Source organism: Rhinopithecus roxellana, chromosome 7, assembly GCF_007565055.1.
Source record: "Rhinopithecus roxellana isolate Shanxi Qingling chromosome 7, ASM756505v1, whole genome shotgun sequence".
Lineage (NCBI taxonomy): Eukaryota > Metazoa > Chordata > Mammalia > Primates > Cercopithecidae > Rhinopithecus > Rhinopithecus roxellana.
This window is the reverse complement of record NC_044555.1, coordinates 72,444,460-72,461,411: the sequence shown is the minus strand read 5'-3', so window position 1 is coordinate 72,461,411 and position 16,952 is coordinate 72,444,460. Positions and strand designations below refer to the sequence as shown.

The window sequence follows — 16,952 nt, the reverse complement described above, 5'->3', positions numbered from 1 at the left end:
TCACATGGATTAACTCACTTAATCCAGGGATCGGCCCTGTGGGGTAAGTTGGCTAAGGTGATATTTTAGCCCCAGATTGAAGGAAAGAATGGGGTAATGGAAAGAAAAAGGGATGTAGGGAAAAAGAAAAACAGTCATTGTGCTGGCTACAGCACAGACCACTAATAGTTAAGACTGTGTGTGTGTTTCAGTGTTTTCTAGTGAAAACGCCAAAGAATGCAGAGCTTCTCTTTCAGACCTGGCATCAGGCTTCCATGAGCCCTTTCCAGGACACCAGTGCATTGAGTCACTGCTGTATACCTGGTGATGAGCCAAAGAGGATGTTTTCATAATGAAAGGCAAAGGGGGCCAGGTGTGGTGGCACACACCTATAATCCCAGCACTTTGGGAGGCCAAGGTGGGCAGATCACTTGAGTCCAGGAGTTGGATGGAGACCAGCCTGGCCAACATGGTGAAACCCTGTCTCTACTAAAAAATACAAAAAAAATTGACCGGCTTGGTGGTACACCTGTAGTCCCAGCTGCTTGGGAGGCTGAGGCATGAGAATTGCTTGAACCTGGGAGGCAGAGGCTGCAGTGAGCCAAGATCGCACCACTGCACTTCAGCCTGGGCAAGAGAGCAAGACTCTCTCACAAAAATAAATAAATAAATAATAAAAAATAAATAAAAGGCAGAGGGACAAAGGAGACAAAGAAGAGATGAGTGGAGAGCTGAAAGGCCCCACCTCAACAGCTCGTGGAGTTCTAGGCCACATGTGGAGTAGAACTAGGCCACAGGGGAGACTCCTCAGCATAGGCTGCCATGATGAGGACCTCTCTTCCCTTACAGATGTCTGGGCCCCTGCAGAGTCTCAGTTAAAAAGCATCAATAAATGTGTTTTCTTTTTTTTTTTTATTTATTTTTATTTTTTTTAATTTTTATTTTTTTATTATTATTATACTTTAACTTCTAGGGTACATGTGCATAACGTGCAGGTTTGTTACATATGTATACTTGTGCCATGTTGGTGTGCTGCACCCATCAACTCCTCAGCACCCATCAACTCGTCATTTACATCAGGTATAACTCCCAATGCACTCCCTCCCCCCTCCCCCCTCCCCATGATAGGCCCCGGTGTGTGATGTTCCCCTTCCCGAGTCCAAGTGATCTCATTGTTCAGTTCCCACCTATGAGTGAGAACATGCAGTGTTTGGTTTTCTGTTCTTGTGATAGTTTGCTAAGAATGATGGTTTCCAGCTGCATCCATGTCCCTACAAAGGACACAAACTCATCCTTTTTTATGGCTGCATAGTATTCCATGGTATATATGTGCCACATTTTCTTAATCCAATCTGTCACTGATGGACATTTGGGTTGATTCCAAGTCTTTGCTATTGTGAATAGTGCCGCAATAAACATATGTGTGCATGTGTCTTTATAGCAGCATGATTTATGATCCCTTGGGTATATACCCAGTATTGGGATGGCTGGGTCATATGGTACATCTAAACAAATGGAAGAATATACCATGCTCATGGATAGGAAGAATCAATATCGTGAAAATGGCCATACTGCCTAAGGTAATTTATAGATTCAATGCCATCCCCATCAAGCTACCAATGAGTTTCTTCACAGAATTGGAAAAAACTGCTTTAAAGTTCATATGGAACCAAAAAAGAGCCTGCATTGCCAAGACAATCCTAAGCCAGAAGAACAAAGCTGGAGGCATCACGCTACCTGACTTCAAACTATACTACAAGGCTACAGTAACCAAAACAGCATGGTACTGGTACCAAAACAGAGATATAGACCAATGGAACAGAACAGAGTCCTCAGAAATAAAACCACACATCTACAGCCATCTGATCTTTGACAAACCTGAGAGAAACAAGAAATGGGAAAAGGATTCCCTATTTAATAAATGGTGCTGGGAAAATTGGCTAGCCATAAGTAGAAAGCTGAAACTGGATCCTTTCCTTACTCCTTATACGAAAATTAATTCAAGATGGATTAGAGACTTAAATGTTAGACCTAATACCATAAAAACCCTAGAAGAAAACCTAGGTAGTACCATTCAGGACATAGGCACGGGCAAGGACTTCATGTCTAAAACACCAAAAGCAACGGCAACAAAAGCCAAAATTGACAAATGGGATCTGATTAAACTAAAGAGCTTCTGCACAGCAAAAGAAACTACCATCGGAGTGAACAGGCAACCTACAGAATGGGAGAAAATTTTTGCAATCTACTCATCTGACAAAGGGCTAATATCCAGAACCTACAAAGAACTCAAACAAATTTGCAAGAAAAAAACAAACAACTCCATCAAAAATTGGGCAAAGGATATGAACAGACATTTCTCAAAAGAAGACATTCATACGGCCAACAGACACATGAAAAAATGCTCATCATCACTGGCCATCAGAGAAATGCAAATCAAAACCACAATGAGATACCATCTCACACCAGTTAGAATGGCAATCATTAAAAAGTCAGGAAACAACAGGTGTTGGAGAGGATGTGGAGAAATAGGAACACTTTTACACTGTTGGTGGGACTGTAAACTAGTTCAACCATTATGGAAAACAGTATGGCCATTCCTCAATAAATGTGTTTTCACAAGAAGTGTGTGCCATTCTAGGAATGTAGGGAAGAAGCTTCCAAAGTGTATGTCTTCCTGAGAGGGTCGGTGATATGAAGATAGCACGTGTGGATTATGCTTGTTTATACTACGGAGCAAGCTCTGGGGTGTCTCCTTTGGAGGGAGCCCTCATGTGAAACTTACTGTAACATTGTCAATGTGGTGGCACCTTTAGGAGCTCACTGATAAATGCAGTGTACAAATACCCCTTTTTATTTTATGTATTGGCTTTTCTTTTAGTACTTTATTTTTTTCCTTTTTAATTTTAATAGTCTACAGGGTACAGATGGCTTTTGGTTACACAGATGAGTTCTTTAGCAGTGATTTCTGAGATTTTAGCACACTCGTCACCCGAACAGTGTACACTATATCCAGTATGTAGTCTTTTCTTCCCCACCCCGCTAGTCCCCAAAGTCCCTTATATATAATTCTTATGGCTTCCCATCCTGATAGCTTAGATTCCACTTATAAGTGAGAGCATATGATATTTGGATTTCCATTCCTGAGTTACTTAGAATAATGGCCTCCAGCTCCATCTATGTTGCTTCAAAAGACATTATTTCATTCTTTTTTATGTCTGAGTAGTATTCCATGGTGTATAAATGCCACATTTTCTTTATCTGCTCATCAGTGGATGGGCACTTAGGTTGGTTCCATATCTCTGAAGTTGCCAGTTGGAAACACCCCATTTTCAATGTGGGTGTCTGAATGAAGAGACCACAAGTTTTGGATGGTGTTGTGTCCATAATCCCAATAATAAAGTGAATTTTTGCAATTATCCAAAAGAGAGCATGCACGCACACTACATTTTTGTGCTCATATTTGTCACGTCACACTAGCACACACAGGAACTGAATTTTTAACTTAAAAGATTCTAACCATTTAATTTTCAAACCACAGTACATAAAACAGGAGCAACTCTGAAGTGGTTTTATATTTTAAGAGCATGATTTTTAGTTTTGCAGTTGCCTCTCACACTCTGAATGTTCAATTATTGATTGAACAGATTGTTATGATCCCAATAAAATAAAGTTTTAAGCTGAGAATCTTGCCTCACCACACAGCTGTGCTCCATTTCAGCAATGCTTTGGCTGTGACAGAAACCTCTCCCCTTTAAAGGAGCCATGGCAGAGAGACCCCCAGAGCCAGTAAGAAACAGCATGCTGTCCTCACCACAATCTGTACTCTGGGGAGCCCCCACTGTAATTCTGTCTCTTTCTGCACAGTTGCAAAGCCAATGGTGATGACGATGATAAACACTTCATCCACATGTCTGGTTCCATAAAAGGCCATCTCGACTTTCTTTTTCTTCCTACAGTGCCTTGTCTTTGAAGATGCTCCCAATGGGGTGGAGGCGGCCCTGGCAGCTGGGATGCAGGTGGTCATGGTTCCTGACGGAAACTTGAGCCGAGACCTGACGACAAAGGCCACCCTGGTGCTGAATTCCCTGCAGGACTTCCAGCCCGAGCTGTTTGGTTTGCCCCCCTATGAGTGAGAGGGAGGGCCTCACTATTCCGCCCCCCCAGCCCATCTCATGGTCCACACTGCTGGGGGAAAGGGAAAGGAAATCAGCAACTCTCAAACCCAACCTGCACAGTGATTTTAGCCTCCTGAGATTGGCGTTTCCATCCCATGTTGGTTTACCCCAGTCTAATGTGTTGTTAAAATGTGACTTGACAGTTGAGACAAAAAACACAGTAGAGACAGACATGAAGCCCAGAACAAAAATGAAGCTTGAATTACCATCTCAAAAATCAAGCTGATGGAGTATGTGATAAAGTGAATGTACACGTATACACACACGCACCTTCATATATACACATGTGTATCAGTTTGGTAATATGCAGGTAGGCATTGCATGCATATGTATGTAGATATATGCATGCATGTATATGTAAAATATATACTTTTCCAAGACAAAATGGAATATCACTTCTCTCTTATTCTAGTTTTTCTGAACACTGGCTGGGAAATGTAAAAAGTGTATGCATATAAGTATATGCTTTATGTATGCATATGTATGTAGATATGTTTATATCTATCATCTGCATCACTCTCCTCAGTATATGATATCAACATGCAATGACAACTGATAAAGCGAGATGGTAGTTCTGCCTGGTTTGCAGTCTGAGTGGAAAGCCCTGTTTTTGATGAGCACTCCTTGTTAGCTAACGTTTAAATTCTTTTTGTGACCTCAGAATGTCTCTGGATCTTTCTTCATTGACTGACTCTGAGCCATATCATCTATAGTTTATTGTTAGTATGAACACAACTGTAACATTTACCTGGTATCTACATCCTTATCTGCATTGGAGAATGTTTTCTACCTCAGAAGAACCATTTGCCTCCTTTAAGAACACTGATGGCCTACACTTTTTGGATAGAAATAGAATTTGATTTCAGAATGTATGCTTGGTGAGTCTGAGTGCCCGGGAACACTTTTGGAATAATTTATTAGACATTGAACTTCTGTGATTAATCACCTTTATAGATTTACTCAGTCTTTAAAATTTATCTGTGATTTGCCAGAGAAAAATGGTGGTAACCATGGAAATCGGGAGTGAAGGAGCGCTGCTCCGTTGTGGCTTGCCTCTGCGCTTTGAGGTCCTTGAGCTACTCTTCAGCTCTGGAAGTTGTGGACAAACCATAGGAATGCATGTGTGCGTGTGGTGGAGTGATTGTCTGTGGATGACAGGCCCTGGCTATTGATTGATATTGCATCAATTTAGCAAATTCATTTCCTCCTTCTTGATGGCCTAAATACATGTCTGCACTTTGCTCCTCTTAACCAGTTGTAACGTCTTACCATTTCCCTAACAAATTGAATTAGTTTAATAAAATATTTGGACACATGTCGATATTTGTATGGGAGTCATGATTTTACCTTAAAAAAAAAAATAGTCTTCCAAGAAATGTAAAATATATATGTGACTGATTAAATTTTTTAAAAATTCCAATTAGTATTCCAACTGTAAACGGATATTTATATATTTTAAGTGAGCCATCGTGCTCCTGCAGCAGTGAATAGAGGCTTTCAGTGAAACACTCACTTCTTTGATGTAGTATCTTCTCCTTCCAAAGTATTTATGTTGATGTTTTCTAATCATTAAGCCATTTTGTATGAATCAGACAAATGGGTGTAATGCATATCTAAGTGATGTGCATCTACATCTGGGTGAATTTCCTACAGGGTAAATTTGATCTCATGTCCGTTACTGTTTTTTAACCAAAGCTGCAGCCAGATTCTTATATTTTTACACAAAGGACACAGACTGTGCTTGGCCAAAGCACGTACGTTCTTTTTTATTCTTCCACATCAGCCAAATTGCTTCAATACATTTTAGTGATGTTACTCCACTGAATAGCTCATGGATTTCACAGAGATATGGTAATACAAATTTACACCAGAGTGATACATGCCAAGGAAGTTTAAAGCTCATTGAAAGTGTGTCGTATTAGGGACATACTTTTAAAGCTCATTGAAAGTGTGTCGTATTAGGGACATACTTTTAAAGCTCATTGAAAGTATGTCGTATTAGGGACACACAGTGATTAGTAGAATGTATACAGGTGTGCTGTAACTAGCAGCTAATGTTTGCTTATATACTGTATGCCCTTAGGAAGGATCTTTTATACTGCTGACATCATCCAAGAGATGGCACTATCAGCGTCATCTTAATTTCACTTAAATGAAACATATACAACACTTAAGAACTTACTAATTACTACTTATTAGACTTTTTTTCCACCCCGTAAATCCTCAGATGGAGTTTGGTGATTTGTATAAAAAAATAATCTGGAAGACACCTGTCTTACACTTTAAAGAATTGGCATTCTAAGGAATAGGAGTGATGTCTGCTGTGCAACAGTAGTCAGTGTCTAGACACTGCAGTTTATGTTTCTCTGAATACATTTGGCAGTTATGCTAAATTTGGCACGTTTTGTATGGTGTTTCGAAATTTTTTAAAAAGTGCACATTATAACAGGGTTTATAATGAAAAATAATGAGTTTTCACCTATCTGTAATAATGCCTCTACAGAACATTGTTGTGTGGTCTGCACTGTACTCTTCTGCTCCACAAGCAGTCAGCTAAAGCTCCTTGGTCTCACATGAGGCTCTTTGTCTCAAAAGCAATCTCTAGAACTATTATCTTCTAAAAAGAGAAAATGAAGTGTTAAAGAGCAAGGGATATTAGTAGTTCAAAGTCTGTAGTATTCTGTGGTAGTTATTGTTTGTTGGAGAGACTTGCTTTACAAAGATGTTGGTGAGGATTATTTGTTGACTGAGGAGTGCACATTATCTCTGAAAGCAGATCTTCAGGATGGCTCAAAATATTCTGGTTCTTTTGAGTCTGTTGAATAGATAATATTTTGTACACATAAGTACTGTTATTTTTTTCTCCTTCATTAGCCACACAGTATTTCCATGGATTGTAACTGTTTTCATCAGAAAAACTGTTATCCAGATTGAATTAATTCAGGAAATACTCCTTACTTACATGACAGTCATTGTAGATGTACAAAACTGAATAAGGACATATCTTAGGGTATTTTATCTGTTAAACTTTAGTCATGAAATGTTGGGGTTGGTTTCGAGATCTTTTTCCAGCACCGTGGAAAACACAAGGGACAGAGAGAAGTGTTGGAATCCGCAGTGAGATCATTGTGTTACCTGTTCCAATTTAATTGCTCCTCAAATTAACTACATTTTTTTCTGTACATCCTTTGACCTAAGTTGTTTGTGATGGATTAAGTCATTGCCTCTCTTTCCTTGATTTCCAACAGTATGGCAGAGGCTTGTCAAAGTCATTTTGAAACTGTAAAACTATCACCCTCGTATTAAAGCGTTGGATTTTCTTCATTGCAAAATGCCCATAATTTTCAAGTTCTACATGAATTTCAACAACATGATATATGAAATGAATTTTTTTCATTAAAATATTTTCTAATATTTACCAAAATGTTAATAATTATTTCTCTAGGGGACAAAATGTATTTTAAAAACTACTTAAGAATTTTAATATTCCCTAATCTCTGAGCGAAGATGAAGGCTTGGGAAACATGAAGTCGTATTCATTCACTGCTTTTTTCAAAACCGTGTGAAAGGGATGGTGAATTCATATATTATGCAAAGTCACTTAAAATGATATATTTTCAAAATTCATTTTAGGAAATAATTGGCATGTATTCCATATTCAGAGTCAAAATAAACTGAGAATAAATAGATAAATAGAAAGAATACCTATCTCTTTGTAAACCAACAGTTAATACTGTACATAGTGGTAAAATAGTCATTCCATTTAAAAGTCAGAAATGAACTGTCTTAGTCTTCTCCAGCTGCCATAACAAAATACCTCAGGCTAGAGTACTTAACCAACAGACATTTATTGTCTCACACTCCAAAAACTGGAAGTCTGAGATCAAGGTGCGGGCAGGGCTGGTTCCGCCTCGGGCCTCTCTCCTTGGCTTGTAGACACTGTCTTCTCCCTGTGTCCTCACATGGTTGTCCTTCTGTGTATGTATCTGTGTCCTCATCTCCTCTTCTTACAAGGTTAATGAGCTTCAATGTAGGAATTGGAGGGAGGTGGAGCAAATTGAGTTAGTAATACAAACGAAAAAGGATTTTCACTATCAATTTTAATTATCATTCTTCTGGAAACTCCAGTCAATGAATAACATCATTTAGTGTTTACATATATGGATCCGACGATAGCAAATCATCTCAGTTGTTTGTCTGACAGTGTCTGTATTTGACTTTCTTTTCAAGGATGTTTTCACTGCATTTCACTGCATATTCAATTCCAGTTTAAGCAGTATTTTTTCATCTTTTAAATATGTGGCTTTCTTTTTGCCTGACTCCTGTTTTCCATTGAAAAACCAGCTCTTGGTCCTGCAGTCATACCTTTAAGGCAGTCTCTTTTTCTCTACCTACCGTTCAGGTTTTGCTCTTGATCTTTGGTCTGTTGAGGTGTGGTTTACTTTGTGTTGATCTTGTTTGGACTTTTTAGATCTCCCTGGGGCTCTGCTTTGTTTTATGTGTGGCTAAACCTCTCAGTCATTATCTCTTCGAATATGCCCAGGCTCATCTCTTAGGGTCACTTCCATACAACCGAACAGAATAAAGGTAAACTCCCAAGCAGTTACATGAGGAAGTCATGCTCAGGCATGGGTTATGCCGCCAGCCGAGAGGACAAGGGGACTGGGGAGCTTGAATCTGAGCATATGCACCTGGAAAGAGTTAGACTGCAAGCTAGACCAGAAGCCTGGCATGCAGATACCAGCCAGGCAGAGACCAACCCCTCACTGCCAGGAATCAAGTATGTTAGTAGGGCAGAAATCCAGGGAACCCAGAGAACCAAAAGCCAGCGTGTATTAGTCTGTTTTCACACTGCTAAAAAGATACTGCCTAAGACTGGGCAATTTATAAAGGAAAGAGGTTTAATTGACTCACAGCTTTGTGTGGCTGGGGAGGCCTCAGGAAACTTAAAATCATGGGGGAAGGAGAGGCAAGTACCTTCTTCACAATCAGCAGGAGAGAGACTGAAACAGCGAAGTGCCAGACTTGAAACTATGGGCTCTTGTGAGAACTCCCTCACTATCATGAGAACAGCATGGGGGAAACCGCCCCCATGATCCAATCACCTCCCACCAGGCCCTTTCCTCGACATGTGGGGATTACAGTTTGAGATGAGATTTGGGTGGGGACAAAGAGCAAAACCACAGGGGATCTGCCAGAGGCCCAGGACAGAACACCCTGAAGGGTACCTTTCCTTTACCACTACTCACAGGTGCATGCTATTTGTCTCCCAGGAAGACAAAACCAAGAGCTGCTAAGCCCACCAACCAATAGAAAAGTGCTTACCTAGCAAAGAATGGCACAGACAAGATAGTTGCTGAAATAGGGAAAACTCACAGGAAACAATAAAGTATTCACATATATTGATCATTTGAAAATCACAAAATAACTCTAAATTTCTGCACAAGTAGGTTATCTACCACTTGTCATTCTAATCCCACACTAGGCACTTTAAGAACATGCGCCCCTGGGCTTTTGCTACACTCTTCTTACGTTGGTACCCACCTGGTGGTGACTGAGGGTACTCTTAATATCCCCAAGTCTGAGGAAACTGAGGCACAATTCGATTATCCACTTATGAAGTGGTGAAGCTGTGGATTAAACTTATAAGGTATATCCACTTCACACTCCAGGAAACTTCATCATTCCCAACATTATTGTCTTCAACCATTGGGAAAGAAATAATTTTCTTGGTAATTAGAGGAGAAAAGGTGTTTGGTGTTTCATTGTCACTTTCCTGGTGTAGACCAGATTCTTGCGGGTCTTTCCTAGGGCCAGTGAGTCCTAACATGTTTGAACATCTACCTATGCTATTTAAGGCAGTACACCAAACACGTTCCTGCTTCAACTGCAGTATCTGTTTCATCAAGAAGAGTATTTTCCTTAAACAAGTTTGAGGTGCCTACTAATTGGGGAAATACTAAGCCTTTGGTATGCTTCTGCTCAGCTAGGCATGAGATGGCTCCCTCGTTACTTTGGTCTTCAGTTTTCTGAATCTGCCTCTGGAAAACACTGCAAAATGTCATTTTTGAGAACTACTGCTTTGCAAATACTTTTCAGGCCTATGTGATGTGCTGTTATTCTCTCTCATTTCCTTGCTTACAGTCGTGTTTATGAAGCAAGTTATGAGCCAGTTAAGACTGGATCTGAGTCAGCCAGATTGGCATGCATTTTCAGCCACAGTGCAAGTTCCTAAAAGTCATCACATGTCTCAGAGTTCTTATAGAATAGCATCTGACTGTTAAGTAGATTTTTAAAGGCCTCTCAAGGATAAAGATCCGGGTGTTATATCCATTGCTTTCCTCCCTCACACTGTTTTTGACTTTTAATTCTTCCCTTTCTCCGTTTTAATTTCTAGTCTCCCACTGCTAATTCTCCTTATGACCCATCCCCACCACCACCACCCTCAACAGCCACCAGTGAGAATTCTTACTACCTGAACTTCACTGTGACAAAAATCAGCCTTGGACCTGTGGGCTAAATTGTTTCCAGAGTCCTGATGAAGTTCTCAGAGACAGACAGAGCTAGGTCTCCTGAAACCCTGTGTTAGTCAGTCTTGCATTGCTGTAAAGGAATACCTGAGTGAGGCTGGATAATTTATAAAGAAAAGAGGTTTATTTGGCTCACAGTTCTACAGGCTGTACAAGAAGCGTGGCACCAGCATCTGCTTCTGGTGAGGCCTCAGGGAGCTTCCACTCATGGTGGAATGGGAAGGGAAGCTGCTGTGTGCACAGATGACATGGTGAGAGAAGAAGCAAGAGAAAGAGGAGAGGAAGGTGCCAGGCTCTAACAATCAGCTCTTGCAGGATTGAATAGAGAACCCATTCATTACCATGAAGGCAACACCAAGCCATTCATGAGGGATCCGCCCCCATGACCCAAACACCCCCCGTAACCCCACCTCCAACATTGGGGATCAAATTTCAACGTGGGATTTGCATTTTCCTGCAAACTCATGTGCTGTGCATGCCCTCATGTCATCTATGAATGGTCACCTGCCCCAGGACTTCCTTGAAGGAATAGCTCAAATCATATTCTAAGAGTTCTGGGGGTAAAAAAGCAAAAAACTAACTCTACTGACTCCCTTGTTTGTCTCCCAGTGTTTATGGAGGGTGACCGGTGGTCACAGCCCTCTGCCAGGCATCACAGATACAGAGGTCAAGGAGATAGACACAGCCTTGCCCCCGTGGAACTTGTAATACAGTTGGGGAGACACATGAAACCATTGCTCACATAAAGGTCTGATTGCCAGTTATTACACAGGCTACCAAGGGAAAGAAGAGTCAATGACAGAACTGCTCTGGGCACCTAACTTAATTCAGGTCTTGTAAGGCCAAGGAGTGGGTCTCACTACAGAAATGGCGTGGAAGGTGAAATCAGGAAGCAGTAGAAGTCCGGTTTCTGAAAAGTTAGAACACAGATTCATCATATAACCCAGCAATTCTACTCTTTGATGTCTACCCCCACCAAAAAAAAATGAAAACATGTGTCCACCCAGGAACTTGTACATGCATGTTCACAGCAGCTCTATTGGTAATAAAAGGAGGAAATGACAAGAAACCACCAAAAGAGAACAATGTGAAGGGCTGGGTGGAAGGAAGTTGGTTCTTCAGTGAAATCTCACAAATTCCAGTGTTTCTGGTACTTCTTACCAACACTTACATATATTCGCCCTAATTAGCCTAATGTGAGAAGGATCTTCCTGTATCTCCAAGTGTAATTTGGAGAATAGAGAGATCTCAGGTGAGGGCTTTGGAGCATGCCAAATGAATTAATGGACTCAGTCCATTTTCTAACTTAACATCACTCGCTTACTTAGCAATACGTGACGGTGAGAAGAACCAGCAGAGGACACAGAAAGTAGAAGATGAGCTCATATCTGTCCATGGTTTATATTGCATTTCAGTTTATGTTGTCACTGGAGACTCAGTTTGTAAAGGTAAGCCAATCCTTGCTTTGAGGAAAATATGCATCTTTAGGGGAAGATGGGTCTTACTCAATGAAAAGATAATAAGTGAAAAGAGGGAGAAGGGAATGCATGGTGGCCCCGAGAAGCCAGGGAAGACAATTACATGAACATGGACGTCAACCACCAAATGTTCTATAGGTCAAGAAAGAAAAGAAAAGCACTGGAGACCAAGCAGAAGGGCTCACACTCCTACCAGCTACTCAGGAAGATGAGACCGGGGGATCTTTTCAGCCCAACAGTTTGAGACCAACCTGGGCAACAGAGTGAGACTCCTGCCGCCCCCCTTCTCCAAAAAAAAAAAAAAAAAAAAAAAAAGAGAGAGACTGGGAAGTAGAAGCTGAGACAATATGAGGGTCACCTGTGACTTGGACAGGATTAATGCAGGGACCATTGGAGATCAGAGACAAACTGGAGAAGATTGCACTGAAGACGCAGAGATCATGAATGTAGAAAGCTTGAGAAATTTTTCCAATCAGGAAAGCCAAGACATGGGGCTGTCACTACAGGGCAAAACGGAGCCTGCAGGGAGCCATGCAAAAGTATTTGTCTCTTGAAGTTTGGTGTGACATGAGGGATTCAAAGAGAGTTGACAGAAGAGGGGAAGCTTTTAAACTCCAGATGATGAAAGAGCTCAGAAAGGAATCTTAACTTTCTTCCAAAGGGGATGAGATGGACAGAGTTTAAATTTCTCTTTCAAAAAATGATGCCTTCGAGGGAATAATAAGAGGAGAGCAGGCTGAGAGGCCAGCCAGGTGGACAAACAGCATGTTTTTTTCACTTAAATTTGTGTAGTCCTGCAAGTCTAACACAGACAGATAATTCCAGAGCTCTTGGGTCACCGTTCCCTCTATCTTCTCAGACCCCACTCAGCAGAAGAGATGTTTATGGCTCCACCCAGGAAGCAACTGCAAGCTCCTATAACTTCAACATCTGAAAAGTACTTCAGATCCAAACTCTCGCTTCCTGCCCTGAACGGAGCTCATCTCCACTCCCCTGTCACTCTGCATAAGATTCCAGGGTGACATTGTCAGATGTGTTCATTAATCTTCTTTTAAAAATGCAAATCCCCTCAGAATGTGACTCTCCTCATCGCCTGTTTTAATCAGATCACTTCCTTCTCATTTGTAGCCGAGAAGTGATTTGAAGAGGGAAGCAGGGAAGAGGGCAAAGAAAGAAGGGGAGGATGAGAAGCAAAGCACTTTTGAAGAAGCAGCACAGCAGGAGAGGAAGTAGGTTTGAGTGGGTACTTGTTAGGACGCTGGAGAGGTTGAGAGTAATAGGCCAGAAAGAAAGAGGGAGCTAAGAGGAGGGGTGTCAAGAGATGGGGAGAGGGGGTCTTAGGAAGGGGATGACAGTAGACAGCATGATGTCCCAAGCACTCATGTCTGTTATTTAGTTCTTGGGTGGAGGAGGTAAATGTGTATGTGGGAAGACAGGATTAGAAAACTACCATCTGAGCTGTCAGGGGCCTTCCTTGAATATCAGAGGAGCCCAGTATCATTCTTAAAAGTATAACAGTGCATGCATGCTACAAAATTCAAGCACTTATTTTCCTTGCACAATTCAGGGCCTGCTGTCTTCTTTGAAAACTCAGTGGCGCCCCCACTGTGGGCAGCACAAATGTAGCAAGATGAGTTTTGGAGAGGAGCATTCCCTGTACTCTCCAGGAAAGAGTGTCCAGTGTCTGGAGGCAAATCACTGCGACCTTTTTTTGTCCTCCTGACCTTTCCTGGGACACTTCCCCAGGGCAGCTTTCCCATATGTGAAGAGCCCTGCAGTAGCAGGCACTTGGCTGGCTCTTTTCTGTGGTGGGCACACATTAGATGGGAGTATCCTGTCCTGAGCCAGCTCCTAGAGCAGACCCCCAGCTCTGAGGAGGCACAGGTGCCCAGATATGAGGGTCTGCATATGAGGGTGATGTTGTGTGGGTCCAGCTTTCCAAGGAAAGCAGAATTGAGGCCCAAGTTCATAAAGAATCCCACCCCCACAACAATGCCCAGGGTGGGGATGCAGGCCAAGGGGCTGATCACAGGTGCTGGGAGAGTTCCTCCATGCTGAATTTTCAGCCTTTGTTTGGATAGAGGGTTATATGAAAATGGCAGATGTCTGTGTGATGGTCCCTTACCTGTGAAGGTCAGAGGTGGTGAACTCACAGAAAGAAACTCAAAATTCCGTGTTTTAAGATTGGAATGGTTAGTATTCCTCCTCCTAACCCAACCATGTTATGGCCTGGAGGACATTTTTAAACATTATTCTGTGCCATTTTCTGCATTGATTGGAGTCTGCATTTCTCCCGAAGACTGTCAATATTATGCCCTCAAATTAGACACTTACTCATAGCAGCACCCATAAAGATAAAGTTTTGAACTCAACACTGGATAGTCATTTCCAAACCAACATTGTTATACATTATTTTAAGAAAGTCTTTGCACTCACATTAGGCTGCTCAGGCAGCCATAACAAAGTCCCACGTATGGGAATGCTTAAACAGCAGAAATTGTTCTTACAATTCGAGAAGCTAAAGGTCTGAGATCAAGGTGTCAGCAGGGATGGTGCCTCCTGAGGCCTCTCTCCTGGGCTTGTAGATGGTGTCTTCTCCCTGCGTCCTCACAGGGTCGTCTCTGTGTATGTGTCTGTGTCCTCCTCTCTTATAAGGACACCAGTCCTATTGGATTAGGACCCACCCATGTGACCTCATTTTACTTTAATTTCCTACTTAATGACCCATCTCCAAATACAATCACATTCCAGGTACTGGGTGGTAGGATTTCAATGTAAGAGTTTTGGGGTAGGGCCGGCACAATTCAGTCTGTAACATTTCTGTTATATAATGCACTTGTAAGTATCAGATTAATTTTCAAATAAACCTTGTTGATGGTTGCTTCAAATCTGCCTTTCTTTTAAAAATATCTGTTGTGAGATATTCAAAGGGAAACATTCCTGCATTAGAAATGAAGGGACACACCTGTAATCCCAGCACTTTGGGAGGCCAGGGCAGAAGATCGCTGAGCTGAAAAGTTTAAGGCCAGCCTGGGCAACATAGGGATATCCGATCAATACAAAAAAAAAAAAAACTAAAAAATTAGCGGGTCATGGTGGCGAACACCTGTAGTCCCAGCTACTCAGGAGGCTGATGCAGGAGCATCACTTGAGCCCAGGAGTTCAAGGCTGCAGTGAGCTATGATGGTGCCACTATACTCCAGCCTGGGCAACAGAGCAATACTCCATCTACAAATACATACATACATACAGAAATAGACGCCATCTCTAAATAAATAAATGCATACATAAGTGACTGAATGAAATGAAGGAACAATCCGAGGAAAGAACAACATTCATCCCAATGTGATCTTGAGCTCTGAGTAAACCTAGGATTTTTTCCCACCCTTTAAATGTATGACTTTTTTTCTATAATTTCCTTTTTGTTGTTTTAATGTAAGTATATAGTAACATGAAGTGACTAAGTAATATGTATTCATTTCTTCCCAATCACAATGGTATGAGTTTTGAGAATAATACTGGTCTATCAATTTTTAACTTTTTTCCCTACCCATTGCACTATACTACTGGGAAGAATCCCCGTTCTTTTTAAACCTTTTAGTTTGTTTACATCAGTCAAATGCTACAAGCAAGAGGTATCAAAACTAGTGTCTTTCTGTAATCTCAGAAATATACACAGTTCACCTAATTTTAATTATTTTAAAAGATTATATTAAGCATCATGAAAATTAAAAGAACCCCCTATGTGTTCACTGTTGGGGGCTCTGAGGGTGATTTATACAACAAATTGGAATCCTCTTTTGTGTATTGCCAACCTAAGTCACCTAGCCCAGATGGATGCTCCCTAATATTTCATGTAAATATCTGCTCTGCTCACCTGGGCCAAATGTCTGCTGCACTCATCTGGGCCAACATTTTGGGAACTCACGAGAGAAAGCTTTCTGCACAACAGCATGTCGAGCTCCCACATGTCGAGTGGGAAAAATGTACTCTATAGCACAGATAAAATGGGAGGGAAAGGATAAAATGGAAATTAAGGTAAAAATATATATCTGCATCCTCTGTTGCATTTCAATCAAATGGCTTAGAATTGAATGTGGCTGTCTATATAAGCAATCTAATCGTTTTGGATTAAAGAAAAAATATGATGGCTATATACATCCCTCTAATAGAATTACACTTCCTCATCAGATTTGTTCCTGTAGCTTCTCATCCTCATTAATAGCATTTTTGCATAGTCTGTCCTTATATAGCATTAAAAGTGCCATCATTATGTTGGTAGAATTTTCTGTGCCTTATACCTGTGACTTTTTGGATTTCAGTAGGTTAGACATTCTCCTCAGTCCTCCACTTACCCCATGAGATTCATTGGAAAGAAAAAAAAGGAATGAATTTCAAAGAAGGAATTTATCTTTTCATTTCAAATGGTAGTATAAATGTATTTTTGTCTCATTTTCTTTATGAAACCAATCCAAAGCAACCAAGAGAATAAGAAACAAACAAATGTTATCTTTGATGAAACTACAGATCCCCTATAACCCTGGATCACGGTAGATGCAGGAAGATAGCCAAGTGCATGAGAAGTGGATGGAGGTATTTGGGAACTCCAAGAGGTGTCTTTTTATGTGTGACTCAGGCAGAGTGGACCTAGCTCATAGCTATCCAAAGTGGATGGGTGGCACACATTGAAAGGAAATGTGTTTATCCCATGTGTAGAAAGTTAAGATCAAGGTTCATGGCCTGGTTTTGGAAGCCTACATCATGTTTCAGTCATGGTGTAGGACAGA

General features: G+C 41.1%; 1 protein-coding gene across 3 annotated transcripts in view; it reads left to right on the top strand.

Moving 5' to 3' along the window:
- Positions 1-16,952, top strand: part of PUDP (pseudouridine 5'-phosphatase) — a 174,857-nt gene that overhangs the window by 97,946 nt on the left and 59,959 nt on the right. For 2 of the 3 annotated variants that reach the window (XM_030934724.1, XM_030934723.1), the window contains exon 4: positions 3,939-5,476. The exons of the other annotated variant lie outside the window; for it this stretch is intronic. In XM_030934724.1, coding sequence (XP_030790584.1) covers positions 3,939-4,115 — 177 coding nt within the window. In that variant the 3' untranslated portion in view covers positions 4,116-5,476. Of the gene's footprint in view, positions 1-3,938; positions 5,477-16,952 lie in introns of those variants that run through there. 3 annotated transcript variants of the gene reach the window in all.